This window comes from Lepidochelys kempii, chromosome 7 (assembly GCF_965140285.1).
Source record: "Lepidochelys kempii isolate rLepKem1 chromosome 7, rLepKem1.hap1, whole genome shotgun sequence".
NCBI classification, from domain to species: domain Eukaryota; kingdom Metazoa; phylum Chordata; order Testudines; family Cheloniidae; genus Lepidochelys; species Lepidochelys kempii.
Genome location: NC_136386.1, coordinates 89,826,396 through 89,847,449, shown reverse-complemented (window position 1 = coordinate 89,847,449; position 21,054 = coordinate 89,826,396). Strand labels below are relative to the sequence as shown.

Sequence of the window (21,054 nt, the reverse complement as noted above, 5' to 3'; positions counted from 1 at the left end):
TTGAATTTTCAAAAGTTCCCAAATGACTTGGGAGCAGAAGTTCTACCAAAAGTTAAATGGAATTGTGTTCCAAAGTCACTTTGGCTCTTTGGAAAATCCCCCCACCAAATAACTGTTCAGGAGAACTAATTTTAGGATCTGATGTTTGTGCTCAGGTTAGTTCTGAGTAACAACAAAAAAAGGGTTTTCTGTTCTTTCCTATTATGGGTCCATTTGATGGTCACTAGACTCCATGATGATGGCCATGATTCCCTTAGGCTTTTGGTTAACATACTCAGCATCACTCTTTCCTGAGAATTATAGTTTTGGCAATGTAGAAGGATATCACTTCTGAGCTGTCTGCTAGCTCTTCCCTTTAGAAGGGATGGCCTTTTAAGAAATTGTGTGTTCAACTTTGTCTGTGCCAGCCTCCCCGAAAAGAACCTTAAACCTTCTACATCATGGAGAAGTGTTTTCTTCAGTCATTATCTACAAGATGAGATAATTGAAAGTGATGCTACAATATAGAAAATATAGAAGGATCAACAGGTAATATTTTGGTCATCAGCACCCAGAAACAAGAAATAATAAATGAATTTATCTAGGCAATGGATATAATTTTTTGTTTGAGTTATGAGGTTTTGTCTGAGGAATCTAAGGATCTAAGAATTTGACATTAGTCTGTTTATAATCCATATCAATAAAAGGAATTAATGAATGAATCCTTCTATGGTAATTGTTGGGAAATGAAAGCAAACCTTAAGAGACCTATTAATACATCCTGTACATCATGCTGCACAGCGGTTTTGTGAATGCCATTGACATTTCGTACCAAAGAAATATGTAACATATTACATTGAGTTGTTAATCCCTGATACATGAGAGCTGTTAACCCTAACTACAATTTTAAATTAATCTATTAACCCTGTTACTTTTTCTGTAAGAACTGCATGTTTTGTTGGCCATAATTTCTTATGGAACCACCTTTTAAATGACTATGAAGTCAGACATGGGATATGTAGTCTTTTTGAACAGTCTCATTAGATTTGGAGATGTTATCTCCTTTGTGAAATGGTTAACATAGAAGCAAAATCTTAAAAGCAAACTTTCACCACCTCCTGCACCGAATGAATCTATGGAAAACAGCAAAAAGTGCCCATCTGATAGATACATAGTTAGGTCAAGGGGAAAGAAAACGGTTTTATCAGTTTGTCATTTCGCATTAGGCTATTGGAATATTTGCCTTATGAAGAATTTAAGCTTTGTTAGTCTTTCTCATTCAGCTTTGTGTCAAGATTCTAATACCTCATCCTTTAATGATTGAGATCCATAGTTACTAATGTTTTGGATCAAATATTTATGTGCAGTAAGCTTATTTCATGGTTAAAATGCCATTAGCAGTCTATATTGTAAGACTGACAACAGAACTCTGAAATGTGGTGTTTTCCTTCCCTGTCAGAATTCTGATAACATCTCCAATTTTCTTGGCTTGTTTAAGTCCTTTTCCAGCAAGGTGCTTAAGCTCAAGCCTAACTTTAAACATGTGAGAAGTCTTACCACTGAAGTGTTCAAAGTTAGATATGTTGTTAAATACCTGTTGAATCTTGGTCTTTTACCCAAAGATCTTGCAGAAGAAAATGAAAAAATAACAGAGGACGGTTGAAATTAAATTTGCCCCAATTTTCCTGTGAGTGGTTTACAGTACAATTTATAATGAATATTTGCCATTGGTGAAAATTTTGTGTTCCAGTATAGACATTTTAAGAAGAGTATAACAGCTAGAATATTTTAATATGACCTGACTTCCACCCATTGTCAACTAGACAGTAGTAAGGGTAGAAATAGAAACCCTTTGTCCGATGGTAACTAATTTTTGTTTTCTATTTAAAATGGGGAGAAGAAACCTTGAAGTTCTTTTTGACTTTTGAAACCTACGTGTTTTAAAACGTCTTTCAACATACTTTAAATTTTTCAAAGATGGGGATGATTTTGTAGTCCAGAATAGTAACCTCAAAGTTGTGGCTGATGCAGTTCATAATTTCTGAAGAAAATATTCTCTAAGCTTGCTCTACATGCCCATTTGAACAGTCTTTATTCACTGCTGCATCATCTAGCTTCAGATCAAGCAGTCTGATTGTATTTTCTCCCTTGATTCTACATAAGTTCTAAAGCTATCTCAATTCCATGAGCTCTGATTGCAAATATACGGTGTCAGCAAAGAGTATACTAAATATTATTTGATATAAACTGACTCTTGCTTTACTAGAGAACTGTCAATGGCTCCACCAGCAAGCACTGTAATAAAACCCACTTTTCTATATGCATTGCTGGAATACTTCCTGAAGAGACTTTGTAATTGCTTATCTAATGTCTTTCATTCCTTGATTATTGTTATAGTTTGATCTAAGCTACTGGTTCAGCCTTTGAGACAACTGTGAGCTATTTCAGAGGTATCCATCCCGCATACAGAGGGTGAAATTTTCAAAGTGGCTTAGGAGCACAAGTTTTATTGAAAGTCAGTGAGATCTGGTGCTGTACTAGGTTACTGGTCAGGCCAGAGAACTGAACTCAGTAATAAAAAGTTGTCACCTAAATTATTTTTATTGCAGAAGTAGAGTCAAGGGATGAAGTGGCCTGAATGAGGAGCATTCCAAAATAAATTAAGAGGCAGATTTTGTAGCACACTATTTCATGGTGGATTTAATCACCATTGTGACAACTTTTACTTTCTGAAGAGAGGATCTCTTCATGTTTGAGGCTTTAGAGCTAGAAAAAGTTATGCTGGAGGTCATAGCCCTGGAAGATGATCATATTATTAAGTTGTTATAATTACTTGAATTTAAATGTATTGATGTCCACTCCAATTCTGTCTCAGACTTGTGATGGCAATGCCATTTTAATTTTATGTTAAAGCAAGGATAAACTAAACATATAGGACCAAGTATGAGTCATACTCAATTTAAAAATAACTAAATAATAATAAAAAATAAAACAGCCCAAACTAGAACAAGCATAATGCAAAGAAATGCAATCATAGCAGCAACTCTATTTACCTGAGAGAGGGAGACTGAAACCTGGGACAACTGTTTCTTTTCAGCCAATTACTACATCTTAGCTGTTCATGGATAGGTGATCAGAATTTTATTCTAGTTTGTGGTCACATAAATAAATAAAGTCTGTATTGCAATGCACAAGCATATGGGGCAGAGGTAAATTTTATGAATGGAACCTTTTATTATAATTTCTTGACTTTAACTGCACAACTAGGCAACCTCGGTGTCCCTTTAACATAATTTTAATGGAATTTTCTAGGGTTTTCCCCCTAATAGAGAAGAGGAATAGAATCATTTTTTGTGCACATCATGGAATACCTCACATAATCCACAGAAATGAGCCCTTCTTTTGCACAAGTTAATAGCTGCACAATTTACAAGTTGTGATGCTTTCTCAGGGTGCTCAGGACTCAATCACCTTGTCTCCCAGCTAAAGAAGTGCTTGTGCTTAGCTGGGTATCAGCTCCTTGACACCTCCAATCAGTTAGGTACCCAAACAGTGTCTTCAATGCAATGCTAGCCCTCACCATCCTTGGCAGGTTAATAGGTGTACTCCAATCCCTGAGCCCCTTTGAAGTATTCTCCTGTGTTATCCAGCCACTGTCACTGGCTACTCACAGAAATACCACATTTGCTACCCACCAAGGGACTGTGTACACACTAGTTTCTGTGATTCAACTGAGGGTCAGCTCCTATGTAACATCACAGCACTGAGATATAGTAAAAATAATCACAAGTTTACTATCAGAGGCTCAGATCTGAGGGTGAGTGAGGGTAATGGAAACAAATTATTATATATAGATCAAAATTATAACATGCTTCCTAGAGTCTAAACTTTAACTTGCTAAACCCTTGTCTAAAGTAGTTTCTCACCTAAAGCAATCTCAGTGTCTCCAACCAACTTCAGTGGGATCCCTCTTTAATGAATGCAAAAAGCACTGTCCTTTTTGCTTCCTCAGTGAAGGACAAAAAGGTGTCCTTTTGTCTTCTCTTATCTCCCCGAAGTCCATTATATGTACCCGGGATCAGATGCATCACTGTCCACCGAGTCTATCCTACAGTGTGCTGACTTCGTACGGAAATTGGGCTTCTGCTGTGTTGGCTTACACTGCTTGATTTACATGAAAACTGAGGCAGACAGGTGAATATACATCCTGTGTCTAACAGAAAACAGTTTGTCAACCCTGTTTTGATTCAGTCTTTAAAACTTATTTATCTCTGTGTGTACACACAACGTCTTAATATTGTCCGTACATACATTTCATGACACTAATGACCAGTGTGATCCTGGCTTTCATTTAAGATCTCACATGACAGTCTTCATAGATCAATACTATGAAAGCAATGTGCTATGTGTAGTGAGTTTGTCAGGTCTGATAGGAGTTGCTGTTATATAATAGTGAACCCTTTGCTAGCTGGTGTAAATGGTCCTCTGTGTCATACTAGTGAATTAAGAAAGAGCTCCTCTGGAACACCTTGGAAGCACCTCTTTGGAGCACTACACGCCTCCAGTGTACTCTGGCATTGTGTAAGCCACACAAATTTAAACTTTTTGTCTAGGGCAATTTTAGTGGTAGAGCTTTTAAAACAAAATTGAAATATATTTTTGGCAATATGGAAATTATTCTCACTTCATTTCAAAACTACTCAACTATGTTTGCTCAAACTGAATTTACTTGCAGGCAGGTATCATATATGGAAAGTTTCAGGCAATACATTAAGTTTCAGAAATATACGAGTTGACCAGAAATGGGGCTTAAAATAGACTTATGCAACCTTAATTATAATGGGCCTTGATTAATGCTTTGCTGTGTAATAAAAAAAGTTGCAACATTCAAGGAAGATTTTGGTCAGATACTCTGCAAAATACATACACATTGTAGTTTGATTTACAAAAGCTTCTTATGCCTTTCCAGGATGACCAGTTTTCTGTTCACATATTTACAAACTAACCTGTGGGGGAAAGGAAGTCTAGTTAACTAGTTTTGAACTATATATTGAAAAGGTTATAAACTATATTTCCATAATATAATGTGAAATATATTATACATTCAGTCCTGATTCTGGTAAGAATGATAGTAATTAGGATAGGCATGCCACAAAATTAATTCGTTCTAACTCCAGTCTCATTGTAAATGATCTTGAATACTATAAAATAATGGGGAAGCAATGTGAAACTAAAAAAAAATGAAACTAAGAGAGATCATATTATTAAAACTGCCCACTAAATACTATGCAATGTCTTCTTTCTATTATGATATTCCAACTAGTAACTTCATAGTCAAACAATAGCTAAATTACATGTTGTTTTGTACTTAGTATCACAGGCACAAACAGTTTTCAGTACTGATTAATCGCTGTTTGGGTTTTATTATGACATCTGCTTTATTCCACATGCAGATGCTAATACATGAAACATTCTCACACTCTGTAAGCCCATGACATTAATAAAGAATGCGCTTATCAATAAAATGCCAGTAGCAGACATTATAAAGAAGACACACTTCTGCATTTTTGGTCATGTCATACAATTTTGAATGTAATTTATTAGAATTGAACCTATTCCCAAGATGTACATTACCACATCAACCAAATAAAGCTAAAACCTAAAATAAGAAATTGTGTAATTGAAATAGAGAAATTAACTGTTCTAATGAAAGAATGAACTCTGTTTCTGAGATTCTCCCAAGAAGGAAAAAAGTATATTTGAAAAATGTAGATTAAATCTAAATCTGGATGGCTTCGGCAACTAGTGATGAGATACATCACTAGAGTAATTTACCTCTAGTTCACCAGTTTGAATATAGCCCAGGTAAACACTGACCGCAAGTCATTGCCATGTGATGACTGCTCATTGGCCTGTATAAAGTGAGTTGGTGACTTCGGTCAAGTTCCCCTTGATCAGTTGTCTGTTTGTCAACAATCACTTCCACAACTGGCAATCACTGAAAGCCAAGGAATGAATAATCATAAAGACAGGAGCCCACCCAAAAGGGGGTAGAGGAACTTTAAGGAAGCAATTTGAGGCCATGCTGTGCCTGTACAGAGGATAAAATAGTTCAGTTTCCACTGCTAAGTGTCAACCCTGCAGCCTTGAACACTGTATTTACTTCACACACAAACACAAAGGAATATAGCTTTATAATTTCAGCTAAAGTAAATATAAAAATGGGGAAGCTCTTTCTTGCTGTTCGGCCTCTTCTTTACTGCTAATTGACCATATGTCATTTGGATAAAAGAATAATTTAGCTTCACATTAAAAAAAATAAGGCTACAGTTTTGTCACTCTTGAATTATGTCTTAATGATATATGTGGACAGACTCAAAGCACTTACTGAGTCCACCTAGCTCCAAACTTTTCTTAAAAATCATAGGTCAAATCTGTGGCCTTAATTCTTTTATACAGCCTCATAATTTGTGCATGAGGATTTCAAAGAAAAATAGTAGGGACCTGACACCTTTTGATCTGTTATACACTAAAGGTTTACTGGCATAGTTTCTAATGGGATAATTACAGCCACAGTCTGAGTAATGTCTACATGCTTTTCTTTTGTAAAGTGATCTCTTATTATTAGAGGGAGTTGTGAATGAAAAACGGAGGCGCTGGCTCTTCCTGGTTCAATAACTGGCATGTTCTGTGTGTCTGTTTTCTATAATGCTGAGTAACAGTGATTCAGTTTAGGACCAGGAGTATGCTTTGGAAATGCTAGCCCAGCCCAATAGTTACTTTCAGGAAATTAAATTTGCCCCTTTTATAAATAACATACATTCTTCTTCTACAAGTAGTGTCCTATTGGTGCGCCACTTCAGTTGCACATACACTCCATGTGCTTTTGATCAGAGATTTTCAGTAACAGTGCCCATTCTGCCCAAATATGCACTCTCTAGTCCTCCTCGTGCCCCTTACTGAGGATATATAGAGCTGCAGGGGTGAACTACCCTTAGTTCCTTCTCAAATGCTCTTCGGCCTGAAAGCCGAACATCTAATTTGCCCACTTTACAGTAGTTTGTAGCTTTAGTTTACTTGAGTTTACATAGTTAATTATTTTATTATTTGATAATTCTTTTACTTGGGGCTTTTCTTTCACTCCTTCCCCGCATCCCAGCTCTCCCCTTGTTGAGCAAGCCTTGAGACCAGCCTCCAATCCAGGCTTCAATAATCCTGCTGTGCAACAACCTTTAAAACCCACTTAGCACCCCCCCCACCAACTTCTATGTTCCTGTCACAAGGCCTTCGTGGTATAAGAATGGCAGTACCAATAACACGTCCACAAATACAAGCTCTAAATCTCCCACCAGAGAAGAGATTTCTTCAAAGAAATCTGTCACCACACAAAAGGACCATTTTCAGAAACTTCAGGTTGCAAAGTGAGTACTATTGAGGCTCCATGTGGTTCCAGTATAGGAAATTTGTTGAAGACTTCAACTTCTCCAGGAACCACGGTACCAAGCATGCGTCTGTATTGAAACTTCTCCTGGTATTGACCAGACATAGCCATTCCAGCAGAGATCATATTTAGAAAAGTTCTACACCATCAGACTTCCCTGTACTAACCCTGGTACCCAAACTGCTGCCCCAGGCTCTTATACTAGTGCACCAGAAGATGACAGCTTCTACAATACCATCTTCGTCCAGCAAAAATGCATCACCAAAGCATTCAACATCCTCAGTACCAATGCTATCTTGACAGGCACTGATGTCCTCAGGTACAAACATCGGTCATCTGTGAATCCTATCAAGTTTCAGCTCACCTATGTCCAGTACTGTGGGAGTTCAGATAATCCAGAGATCTATTTGTTTCTGAGTCGTCAGAGTCCCCATGGCTAGCTGGTACCTAATGTTAGTTGATAATGAGATCTTCTGGGTCACTGAGACTGTTTTTCCCTGATAAACACTCTGGGGGACAACAGTCCCTATTTTAATGATCGGTTCTACCTTTGGAGTATGTTGAGAAGGATTCCTCTGATTTTCAGATTTCTGTCCAGGGATCTCCTATCTACCATACAGGGCACTACTCTCCTCTGACCTATACTGAAAGAGAAACTCTGAGGGGAAATATGATCTCAAGTCCCACCTCACTGATATGACCAACAGTGGATGCCTCCTTCCCTATCCTCTGGGCCCTCTTGGTGGCCTTATTTGAATCTGTTGGCTCTATATCACCAACAGTTCAAGAGCTCTAGTTTCTCCTGTGCGGAACGTATAGGGAGACATTTCTCTGTTCCAATTCTCCCTCATCAACAGCCTGAACATATGAAGGGGACTTTTGAGGAGCAAATAGTCAAGCATCTTGGTTGCAATTATTATGAAATTTCTCTATGGAGATTCAGAAGAACTTCCTTTTGATGTATTTAAGCTCTTCTGAGTCCACAGATAAATCTCTTGTGCAGGGCAAGGGGAAGGGTTTCTATTCAGACTATGTTCTTGTTCCAAAAAAGAATGGGGGATGGAGACTGATACTAAATCTTAGACTTCTAAATGCATTTGTAAAATCACAGCAGTTCAGGATGGCTAATCGTTAGACTCAGATTGGTTCATGGCCTTTGACTTTCTGGAGATGCATTTTCATGTTGTAATTTATCCCTGTCTCACAAGAGGTTTCTTTTGTTTTACATTCCGTCAGGATCACTTCCAGAATTCAGTGCTTTCTTCTATCCTAAGGGTGATCTCAAAGATCATAGTACCAGTAGCCACTCTCCTAATAGTCTTCCCCTGTGTTGATGATTGGAAGTTCTTCCTCCAGTTCAGACAACCATGTGCCTGTTCCAAAGGTTAGGTCTTCAGCTCAACATCAAAAAGTCAACTTTGTCCGCAGAACACCTGAAGTGGAACGTCCATGTGAAAACTACTTGAAGGTTATTCACTTTTGTGCAGTAGCTGGAATTTTGTGAGATATGTCCCCCTAAGGGTGCTCCACTACCTTCACCCCTGTCCCCTTCTTTTCTGCTTCAGAGTCCTCCATCTTGGGGCTTTGCCATGGAGAAGAAACTGAGAATGGTTTGCCTGTGCAGCTTTATATATTTTTGGTACAGTCGCAAGGAGGACTAGAACATGTGCATGTGCAAGGCAATATGTGTCTTGAACTCCAGTTACTACTGCACAAGATGAATAACCTCTCCCTGTCACTGTGATTGTTCCTCTGTAACTTGGACTTAGTGATTCAAACCATGAAACATGCTTATTCAAAACATCACCTCTGGAGAATCTAGTGTGGATTGGCAATTTCCTAGTAATACTATTCTTAAAGTCTGATGCAAGATCCTTTTTTGCAGATATAGTGGATCATTATAATTAAGGCCCTATTTTAATTGTGGGATGATTATCAAATAGTTGTGGCTGAGTTGCAGACAAGACATGGAAAATCATAGAAAAGTAATTAGTGGACCTTTATTAATTGAAGTAATTTGGAAAAGCCAGAGAAGACTTATTTGTTTTTTTTTTAATTGCTGAAACAATATAAACACTCAAGTATTATGTTATGCTTGCTAATTTTTTGATAACCAGACATTTTGCTGCAACTATATTAGTCATTAATGTGTGGGGCTGACAGCGGGAGCCCCGTCGTGCCTGGGGTTGACAGCCTGAGCCCCAGCCACTCAGATAAATGGAATTCACCTGTAATAATGGGGGGGAAAGGTGTGTGTTGCAAACCTCAAAATGTATTCAGAATTGTGGGCTGTGCAAAGTAAGTTAATTAAAATCAAAATTGCAGTGGAAGCCTAATATTGCAGGATCTGCAATTTCCCCAATATCACAAATTAAGTAGGGCCTTATTTATAATTGCTTTGGGTATTACAAATTGGTCTCAAAATTATAGAAACTTAAAATAAAAATGCAATTGTAGAGCACTGACACTGATGCCATTACAAAGTCAGCATTTGTCAAAAGCTGCAACTTAGAGGTGTCTGAGATACTACAGGGTTTTTTGCTATACTTACCATGGGAAATAAATATAACTTAGCAGTAATTATTAGCAAAGGTAGAATGTTTATTGGCAACCATTTTTGTTAAAAAGTGAATAAAACACTGTTTGTATACTTTAGCAATGGAACTCTTTGCTATCGCCATCAATATAATGGCTTCTATGACATTACCAAAATCTTTAATGAGAGGTTAGATGAGACCCTTGGAATTTTATCATGTATTCTGTTGATTATGTGTCACAGTAGAGGCTAGAAGAGCTTTTCTTTAAGGCTTTTCTGTAGCAAGGACAGGGAATTATCTATCTGTATGGAACTCTTCTGGGTTTACGGGTGTGTTGGTAGCATGATGAACATGATCTGCCTGAAACCTAGAATAGGCACAAATGGTTCTTCCTGTGATAATGTTTTTGTTTATTGGCAAGTAAATGAATCACATTAGAAGTAGCTTGATGATCACTATGGCATTATGTAAGCAGGAGGTAAAGAATACCCAGTTTGTCCGGGCTATTTGTCGGACTTTGAGCTCTCCTAAATCCAAGTGGTGCTTGGTGGCCTCAAGAGACTTGCGTTCTTTCCAACAGTTGAAGGCTAATGGGGAGGTTCTGATCCTGCAGCTTGTGGAAGTATGTAAAGTCTCTCTGGGAAGGCAGAAACTCATTTATATATAAAGGTGTAAAAGTGTGTTCCAAACTTAATAACAAGAGAGAATGTATTTTGTTCTCTCTTCTTGAGGGAGGTTATTGACAAGCGATTGAAGCTACCTAGCCACAGCCCTCTGGATCAGGCTAGCTTTTATGACCTCTTTTAATGTGGAATGATAAAGTCTGCATTGCATAGAAGCAGCTCCAATCAATTTGGTAGATCATATTCTCCTAGCAATGTACAAAGGATATATGTCCTTGCTGATGATGATAGTTCTGCAAGTGACTTTTGACACAGTCGATCAATGGAATGGCTAGCTAGGTTGAACTTTCTCTTTAATGGAACTGAGGTCTCAAAAGCTGGTGATGGGCACTTGATGTCATTGCTCAAACATTTCCCATTTGGGGTTCTGCAGGATTTTATCTTGCCCCTCCCAAAAGCGTATAAGCCTACATGTCACTGAAAGTGGCTGAATATACATAATGTTTTGGTCCCTTTAACTGTTGCTACATTGTAGGCTGTCTTCTGTCTTTGTGATTATCTGGCAGATGCTTTTATGCTTAGATGAGATACGGTTGCTTTAAGCTGAACCTGGATAGATGGTGGCATTGTTCATGGTTGGGGGAAATGTAGATATTCTGTGAACTGGAGGATAACTTGTGCATGCACATTACTCCAGGAGTGAGACTGACATATGTCAGATAGGCCTGCAGTTTAGTGGTCCTCATAAATTGCTATCTCAGCACTGAAGACCATATTAAATTCCACTCTTATTTGGGCTTCTCCTGAAATTGACTTTGAAGCTGTAGCAGTTGCAAAATTGTCACCAATCACCTTCTATGATTTATAGTAGCTGTCAGTGAGCTAACAAACTTGGTGTGTGTGTGTGCGTGTGTGTGTGTGTGTAAATAAATAAATAACTGTAACCCTTAATGTAGGTCCCAAGTAGTCCAATGACTGTGTTTTCCTCTGTTCCTCAGCTGACCTTTGTTATTTTGGAGGTATTAATTAATAGTCCAGCAGGCACTTTAGATGCACAAATAATTCTGTATTGAAGTGGAGACTATGGGGTCTCATGTGGAGGTGCTGAAAGACCAGGGATTACAAGAAGGTGGTGTTTCAGCTTCTATCTGGACACATTGTTCTCCTGGGCTCCTAGTGAAGTGCTGCATAGATGTGGGAAAGAGCTGGCTCAGCACTGTGAGCAGGGGTTAAAGCAACTGGCTCCTCACCATACTTAAATAGACCTTGTAGTGGAGAATGGTGAAGGAGGAATAAGGTAGAGGTAAAAGCCTGCAGCTCAGTGACTTTGGTTCACGCCACTGGTTCCTAGCAGCCTCCACACAATATATGGTTTGCTGTGACCTCTGACTTTCCCCTTCTAAGGGTTGTGAGCCTTAATCTGAAAACTCCTATTGTAGTTAATTCCATTGGTTTATATAGAAATGTGCAGATATTAATCATTAAACTGCACATACCTTGTTAAAAGAAAGTATGACCTATCAATTGTTTTTATAATACTTTAAATTCAAAGTACTAATGAAGTTTAAATTACAAGAGGCCAATCGTGATCCATACACAGAACATCTTTTGTTGCTGGTCTCTTTTAAAATGCCAAATTGCATTAGGTGCTTTACTAAACAGACAAAAGATAAGACTTGGTCTGTCCCCAAAAGATTACAATATAATTGTAGATGTGTTTTGTGGACACAAGGAGCATAATTAACAGTAGGAGAGAGAGGGGGTAAGCAAGACCAAGGATTACAGTAATGTAGTCACACTTTACTCAATTTAAGCATACATTTGTCTTTAAGCATACATTCATGGTTCAATGTAGTCCGTGGATGTCCCACACACAATGGAGTTGCAGGATGATTCCGTACTTACATGGGTCTCTACTCATGTGAGAAGTTTCATTTACTTCGCTGGGAGCACTCATGTAAATAAGGGTTTCTAGGATCAGGAAACCTTCCTTCCTTTCTTGACTTCATGCTTTACATAATTTAAATGAGAACAACAGGCCACTCCATATCTATTTTCAATTTCCAGTCTGAGTGGAGTGTAATACATTTTAAATTAAGAAAGCTGGGTCAATTTTGGCACAGGGGTTAATATGACCTAATAAGATTGGAATTATACACACACTATCCAGCCTCAAAAATAAAATTTAAAGTGAGCATGCATTATTTAGCAGACTGTACAGCACCAGTCTCTGTGGAGCTTCAGAGGCAATTTATAATGATATATTATACTGTGAGCGCCCCAAAATAACAATGGGCTTGATCCTGTTCCCACTGAAGACATTGGCAAAACTCCCATTCACTACAGTGGGAGTAGAATAGAATCAAATAATTGATGGACAAATGAGTTCTCTAGCAGGTGCATGCTGTAAATTAATATTAGTATAATATAGATTTTTGGACACAGTAATATTGTGTTCCTAAGCTTAGCTCATAATTCCTTTGAATGGCAATGCTGAACAGAAACTTTGAACTTCAATGTTCTGGAAATCTTGGAAAAATTATATTGTTGGCTCTTTTTTTGAGAAGACTGTTTCTTCTCAAACCAGAGATTCAAATTGGAAACCCCAAACTACCAGATGTTCTTCTTTTACAAATAGTATGGGAAAGCTGCATGTAGTTAGCTTGGTAAATTTTAGACTTAACCACTAGCAATTTGTCTACAATAATATTTTTCCCTAATCTTGAAATTAACACCACTGTGTTAAACCTCGTAATACGACTATAGAAAACTGTGATCTAGGGATTGGAGAACCTGTTTTGCCAAATGTAAATTGCTTGTGTACATCTGTTGGTCTTGCCTCTTATTTTGTAAGATCTTCAGGGCAGGAACTGCTTCTCTGTATGTGAAGTGTCTAGAACAATGGGAGATTGGGACCTTCAGGTGCCACTGCAATATTAGTAACAGATTTTTGAAAAGAACTAAACAAAGTTAAGACACTTGATTTGATTTTGGCAAAACCTGCATATCTTTTTCTTTTGTGTTTCTGTTTTATTTTCCTGGAAGTCCTACAAGCTGGAGAAGAATCAAACAAGAATCTGAGTAGCACAGATTTCCATTTAAAAATAAGTTTTTATCATTTTTTCCTCAAAAACCAAGAGTTTAAGGCGGAAAATGTTTAATAAAAATCCAGAAGTGGGAAAATAAGGCTTCTTGAAATTTTATTGAATTTTATTGAATTCTCCATTTCTATATACCTGATCCAAAATTCCATGTAAGTACTACAGGACTGGACTGCCTTTAAAGCATTTAAATATTTTTTTCTTAATTTTAGGCTTTTCAACAAGTGTATGGATAGCAATCATATCACTTGTGATCTGTGGGTGTCTTTCCATCATTCCCGAAAGTGTTCTGGTACTGACCCTGGAAGCAGTCATCAGGACCATGTAGCATAAAACGAACTGGTAAATGAGCTATTTGAGATCAGAGCACAGCTGAACTTTGTATCTGACTTGTTTTTTCAGTCTTGAATAATGTGATTTATTTGTAAAAAGCGTGTTGCCTTTGTTCTAAAAGTCATTTTTGCACACAAGATGGCGCTGTTTTCCTTTTAATGAGAAGTGTGCAACAAAACGAAGTTTCAGCAATCTGTCACTGATTTACGGTGTTATTCACATTTCTGATTCACACGTGTTGAAATAAGACTCTTTGAAGAACTCCCTTATTAAACATATTTCCTCTATATGAATGCTTTTAAAATAAATAATGGTGGCGGGTTCACAAATTCTGTAGCTGAGGATTTTTCAAACTATTTAAATACTTTTATTTCAATTAGAGAGACTTCATTGGGGCAAGAAAGCAGAAATAATTTCCCAAGAGAATTTAAAAAAATCACTTAGAATAGTTAAATGGAGGTGGCCAACTTGACTTTCTTTTTTAAATTGATATAGCTTATTTTTTAAAGTGTTCTTTCAAGAAAAGGAAATGCTTTCCCTCTCACCCCCCTTCCTTCTGTGTTCACATTTAGAAGGACTTTTTGTGGGGACCTGAGAGCATGACACCAGACATGCTTAGCCCCACTCTTTCTCCTTTCTTTTCACGCACACAAATGCCTAAATGCAGTCTTTTGACTTTGAGTTTCATCCTTGCTGTTATTGTTACTAGGAAAGGACCTTCCAGCTTGAAGTACCCTTCAGGAAACTGTGAACCTAACAATGCTCATACTGCTGTCAAATGCACAAAGGTAAGAAACTAAAAAGAGAGAAATATATTTTTCTTTTTATCTCTTTAAGCCATGGGGGCATTGAGTCTGAGGGGCTTACTGTAACACAATTTTCAGACAGAAATGTGATAGTAAAGTTGAATGGTGTCCTTTTTTTTTTAAAAGCTTCCATAAAAATCATGTGTAGTAGTCTATTCCTAATAAGTACCATAAGGGTGATATCCTGGCCCAGTTTATGTCAAGGGCAAAAATCTCATTTGACTTCAGTGGGGCCTGATATGAGGCATCACTGTTTGGTATCATATGAAATGTTCCATTGACCTCACCTATTGTACCTGTAATAGATCAGATTCTGATCTCATTTACACTAGTGGAAATCCTAAGAAATCCCACTGATATCAGTATAGTTGCTTAGCACTGGAACTAGATAATATGAGAACCAATCTGGCCTAGGTTATATGAAGGAGTAATAAGAAGAATAAGTATGAATTTAGAATGCATTTCCATGTGCTGTGAATCACCGAGGCCCACATCCTGAAAACTGCACCATGTAGAGGCCTATTAACTTGCATGACACTTTTTATTTTGCTTATCAGTCAACTTGCTACAAATTTTAGATTTTATTGGATTAAAATTCTAACTTTCAGAGGCAGTGAAAGCTCTTTCTACCACCATTTGGTGAGTATGAATGATTTTTTAATGTTATAAAGAGGCATTGTTACAACAAGAGTAACAAGCAAGTACTTGGAAGTGTACTCTGGTGTTAGAGCCTTATAGTTTATAAGTGAGAGAGTGAATTGTTGAACATTTAGTACTATAATAAAGAAATACTGAAAATGCACTTCAGATGGGATGCAAAAATTAATTTGATAAGAGGCTATGCTAATAGTAAACTGTAATATCAGCAGAGGTATTTTTTAGAATAAAAGTTGCTAAAATTTATTTAGTGTCATGGGTGCATAAGGTGCTTGGTTTTAAAATTACATTCCTTCCATATAATTACTGGGGTTATGATAATGTAAAACTAAGCTGCTTTAAGCAACCAGCGATTGGAATTTTTATGGTGTTTTCTGAAGATGGGAAAAGCAGTTCTGATGCCCCATTTGTCCTCTTTTCCAGGAGATAACTAGTATCTACTATCAAACAAATACTTTTTTTTAAAGTACAGTGAAAATGGTGCCCTATCAGTGCTCCTCATATAAATTGGTAGAGTATGAGTAGAAGGTCATCAGATTTAAAACAGAGAAATAATTCTGCACACTGAGCTTCTAGGTACCTAAAGACTCAAACGACTGACAAAACAACTATGCCCATAGATTTTTAGGTGTCCTTTGCCATCAACAGCTACTTACTCTTTGTTACCTTTCAGTTCATGAACATAAAACAGTACAGTCGTGGCCTCACTTAACGATTTAGTAAAAATATTGAAGCTTTTTTGTGGGAAAAGTCCTGATTCTTGTGTCGAAATCTAATTACAAGTGATTATACACTCTTCTTATACAACAAACTGGACCACAAAAGCCTTGTCATGCAACCCAGATGAGCAGTGGCAAGAGATGGGAGGGTGGGGGGTGGAGAAAGAGAGAGAGAGAGAGAGAATGGATTCATGTAGTTATTAGCTGAAGACGCTTTAATATTTATGAAGTGTTCTTTTTTTTTTTAATCCAAAGTCTTAGGATCCAGTTACAGGGAGCTGCGTCACCCTCTAGATCACATGGTAATTGTTGCTATTTCAAGGATCAAGTCTTGCAGAGTGGCACAAAGCCCCCCACCCACTTCTTTTGTACCACTTAATGTCGGACAGTGATTATTGTATGATGGAGGGAGAGCTGCTGTTCTGATCAAACGCAGTTTAGGAGCTCAGTGTACTGTGCATGCTTCCCCCTTTACCCCCCCCCCCCCGAGTGAATTTGGCGGATATCAAGGGAGGAAGGACAGCTCTAATTGGTTTCTCAATGAAAGATAATCACCTATTCCCAGCAGAGCGTTCGGATTAGCACTCAGCATCTCCTCTCCACTGATTTCAGATTTCTCTGCCTCCGTTTACAGCCCATTCAGCAGTAAGTGGATCGAAGAAAGCTGTTCACCATCCATTAGTGGCAGCAGATCTCCCTGCTCACTTATTTAGAAGCTTCATTCACTCAGCGCTCGCCTTCCCTGCTGCTGCAGGCTAACAAAGTTAGCAAAGGTTGGAAAATGAGCGAGCTGGAAGGGGACTTTGCCAAGATTTTGCAGCTGAAGGAAGAGAGAATTAAAGAGTTGGAGAAGCGGTTGTCAGAGAAGGAAGAGGAGATCCAGGAACTGAAAAGAAAACTGCACAAATGCCAGTCAGTGCTGCCAGTGCCTACCACCCATATCGGACCCCGCACTACCCGGGCACAGGGCATCTCCGCGGAACCCCAGACCTACAGGTCTTTCCACGACCTCAGGCAGGCCTTTAGGAAATTCACCAAATCGGAAAGGTAGGACCAGCCGCTGGGGACATGGGCAGACCCCCTCTGCCCCAGGTCGCCGCCAGCATCGCGTTAGGTTTCGGGAGGGGTGGGCACAGATCCTGTCTCCTCGGGGCTCCGCGCTCCTCCGGTTTAGGAGACCAGGTGGCAGACGGTAGCGAGCCGAATGAGAGGAGTTGTCTCTGCCCGTCTCGGGCTGCTGTCAGGCCGGGGACGGGTCAGAGCCCCGAGCGAGGCGCGGGCTGAATCCCCCCCTGCGGGGCAGCCGGAGCGGGGAAGCCTCACAAAGTTTCTTTGGGCTCTTGTATAAATCGTGGCTGACTCCAACCCTCCCCGGCTCCCAGGCTCGGGCGAGCCGCCTTCCCTGGCGCCCCCCGCCTCCCGGCAGCGGTCAGGACGTCCCGGGACGGGCAGGGTCACAGCTCGCTCCCCATCAGCGTGTGCTCCCTGGCTGTTGTTGAGCGTGCCTGAGCGCTCTGCGCATGCTCCCTAACCACCCTTGGCCCCGCCGGACGGACACCACAACTTGCTCCCTCAACCCAATGGCGGGGGGGGGGGGAGCGGGGGGGTGTCTGATGTGCACTGGGGCGGGCGGGCGCGCGGTTCAGGACTGGAGACCGTGACAGCGGAAAGCGGAGGGGGAGAGAGCGGCTGAGAGGCAAAACCCGGCTCCCGGCCCCCTCCTGCCTGGCGGCTGCTGCTGCGAGACTCCCGGACACCGGAGAAGCCCCATCGATCGGCTCCAGCCTGAAAGCCCCTGTGGGCAGCCGCGGGAGGAAGCCCAGAGCGCATTAGGGGCTTTTAGGCGCGGGAAGTGCAGAGCACGCAGTGCACACTGCAGGATATTGGATATCCCATTAACCCGAGCGTCCCCCGCCCGCTCTGTCCCGGGGGGTGCGGGGCTGGGCGGGGAGCAGCGGTGCAGTCACGCTGCCGGGAACCCGGGGTGGGGGAGGTTCAAGCAATAGGCGCGTGACAAGTTGCTTGGCGGTGGCGCCTCGGCTGCACCAGGGGTCACCCCCCCAGAGCCCGCCCGGGGGCCCCCCTGCTTTGGGCCCGGGGGGGGGGGGCTGCTGGCGAAGTGGGGGCCTGCCCTGCCGTGGCGATGGAAGCGGAGGGAGAGGGCAGCGGTCGCTGCTCCGGGGCCCGGCCAAGCTGGCAGAAATGTCCGCTCCTCTTCTCCGTCCGGGGCTGGAAACTTTGAGCCTTCCCCGCCTACAGCCACAGGGGCAGAAGAGACATTATCCTCCCCCTCCCCCCCAGCTGCCCTAGAGACTCTGTTCCCCGTCCCCTACTAATCTCCTGTGCGGGAGCCGCGCTCCCCGCCTTCCCGAGAGAAGCGCTGGGTTCAGAGCGCGGCCCGCGGGGCGGCGAGGGGGTGGCCTGGGAACAGTGGAGAATTGTTAGTGCGAGGGCAGCACAGTTCCCCAGTGGGCCTGTGTGAGAAACGTCTGTGAGCCTGTGTTACAGACACAGACCATTTGAAAGAGCCAGAAGGGTGTGATTAAAAGTTGGCTTCGTCACAGCGTCAACTGCTGCCTCTGTGTGTGTGTGTTTGATGTGATTCCCTTGACTATTTCCCAGCTGGTTTGGGTGACTTACTCCCCTCCTTTCTAGCAGACCCAGACTTCGACCTGTCTGCCTCTTTAAGAAACTCAGTTCCCCAAAGATTGATTTGGGTGTAAGCCTGATTCCCCCCCCCCCCTTCAATGGTTCCTTTGCTACATTTCGCCAAGCTTTTTAATTGCTACTTGAGGACTGGGTTTATTTTAAAATTCCTCTCAGTCTGACAGTCCTGCTTTTCAGGCTGGAGGGGTTTCCACCAGAGCTTGAAAGAGGGCACTGTGGGTCTACAATTAAAATTCATTTGGGCTTGCAATATGGCATTCCAAGTGATAATTGTCAAGTGTGTGACATTCCCCCTGGAAAAGCCTTTAAAAAGAGATTTGGTATGGAAGTGGCAGCCACCAGCCCCCTCCTGCTGTGTCCAAAGTCGAGAAAAGCTCCTAGTGGAGGGATCCTCTAGCTGCAGACAGATTATTCATTCTATTAGATGTGTCAAAGCACATATTTTTCTTGCAATATACTTTGCAAGTATGTCCCCACTTCCTCCTCTTTCTGGTTTACACTAGGACAGCGGGTAAACTTTTCCACTCAGTATTTGGGCTCATGCTTTAAAATGGAAACCATAAAGTTTATTTTCAGCAGGCTGACTCACTATAGTGTAAAGAGTTATGACAAGTATAATATATGGATATAGCAATGGTTGAAATTGGGGGTGGTGGGTGCACCAGAACATTTAAAGGAGCAGTATATGGTTAATAGCAATATCAAACAATGCCTTTTTTCTTTGTCAGAAGAATATGGCTGATTGGCTCATTCAGACCCAATATTTTATTCAGAAATAAGGGTGTGCCCTTCAAATTTCTGACATTCCACTTTAAACGCTTTACTTTTTAAATGTTGGTCTTGTTCTGGGTTCCCTTGCTAAAAGTTGAAGTAATCTTGATAGGTTTATTGGGGCTGAAAGAGACAGTTTTATAGAATGACTGATCCTACAATAACATAGCCTCAAGCACTGTGCCAGTGACAGCTGTTAAAGTTATAAAGTCTTTAAGGTCTTCTTTTTAATTGCAGGACCACTTTGAGATTTCTCATCAACTGCAGAATAAACGTACTATGAATATTTTGTTCCCGTTTAGAACCTGAAAATGACACAATAAAAACTATGTATGTGAATATGATTGTTACTGAAATTGTGTTCAAAATATTTGAATTTCAATATCTATTTTTCTATTATTGTGTTCAATTTGAACACAATAATAGAAAAATAGATATTGAAATATTTATTGCTACAAAATTAAAACAAACCTCTCTAACCACAAACTATAATCACTACTCAAATGCCTTATGATACATTATCCAGATTTACTTGCATTAGTGGAGTGTATATATTAAGACCTCCATAAATAATCTTCACAAAATGCATATGTCATCAGTGAAAACAGGGAGAAAAAGAGATCTGGGCTCTTAGCATATTTCAAGCAAATAATTACATTATTGAGAAAATATAAAAATCCTACTGATTGAATAAGGCCTGTGGACATTTCAAAATTCATAGTATCCATCAAACAGATGACTGAAATGTACAGCATTATCTGAATCTATACTATGAATTGCCCCCAACCTGATATTCAGTGGATGAGACAGCTGTCAATTAAAAAAATTAAAAATAAAAAGCTAAAATCGGCATTGGAAATGAACCCTTTTCTTCAAATTAAAACAAACTCATCTTCACTCTTTCACAAGTGTTGTTTCTGAAACTAAATATGTTTTCTTCAACAGCCAGGCATCTGCAATATGTGAGCTGCAAAAACCGGAAGACCTGCATTTTTAAAAATTTGGCCAAATTATCCATAAAGAAATCAGCTTGGATCATAGGCTATTTTGGTTGTCACTTCAGAAAACTGCTCTGCATTGGACAAATTGTTATAAAATATAACTTAACATGGCCAAAACCAAGCTCCCGATCTTTCTCCCTACATCCCTCTCCTCCCCTGTGCTTGTAATGGTGAACAACACCATTGTCCCTGTGGCTCAGAACCTGTCATCTTTTGGCCTTCTCCTTTGACTCATGCATCCAGACCATATTGAAATCTTGTCACTTCTTCCTGTGCAATATTCCAAGATTCAGCTTCTGCTGTCTCCCCATGTTGTCAAAAACTCTTGTCCAATTGTGATCATCTCATGCCTTAACTATTGTAACCTTCTCCTCTCTGGTCTTGTAATACATATAGAAAACTACAACCTGATAACAGCC

The 21,054-nt window shown here is 40.1% G+C and overlaps 1 protein-coding gene across 1 annotated transcript in view; it reads left to right on the top strand.

Annotated features, from left to right (window-relative positions):
• PRKG1 (protein kinase cGMP-dependent 1) overlaps positions 1 to 21,054 on the top strand; it is a 903,020-nt gene that overhangs the window by 11,089 nt on the left and 870,877 nt on the right. Inside the window, exons 2-3 of the mRNA XM_073353692.2 lie at positions 14,724 to 14,802; positions 16,831 to 17,243. Coding sequence (XP_073209793.1) covers positions 16,978 to 17,243 — 266 coding nt within the window. The 5' untranslated portion in view covers positions 14,724 to 14,802; positions 16,831 to 16,977. The remainder of the gene's footprint in view (positions 1 to 14,723; positions 14,803 to 16,830; positions 17,244 to 21,054) is intronic.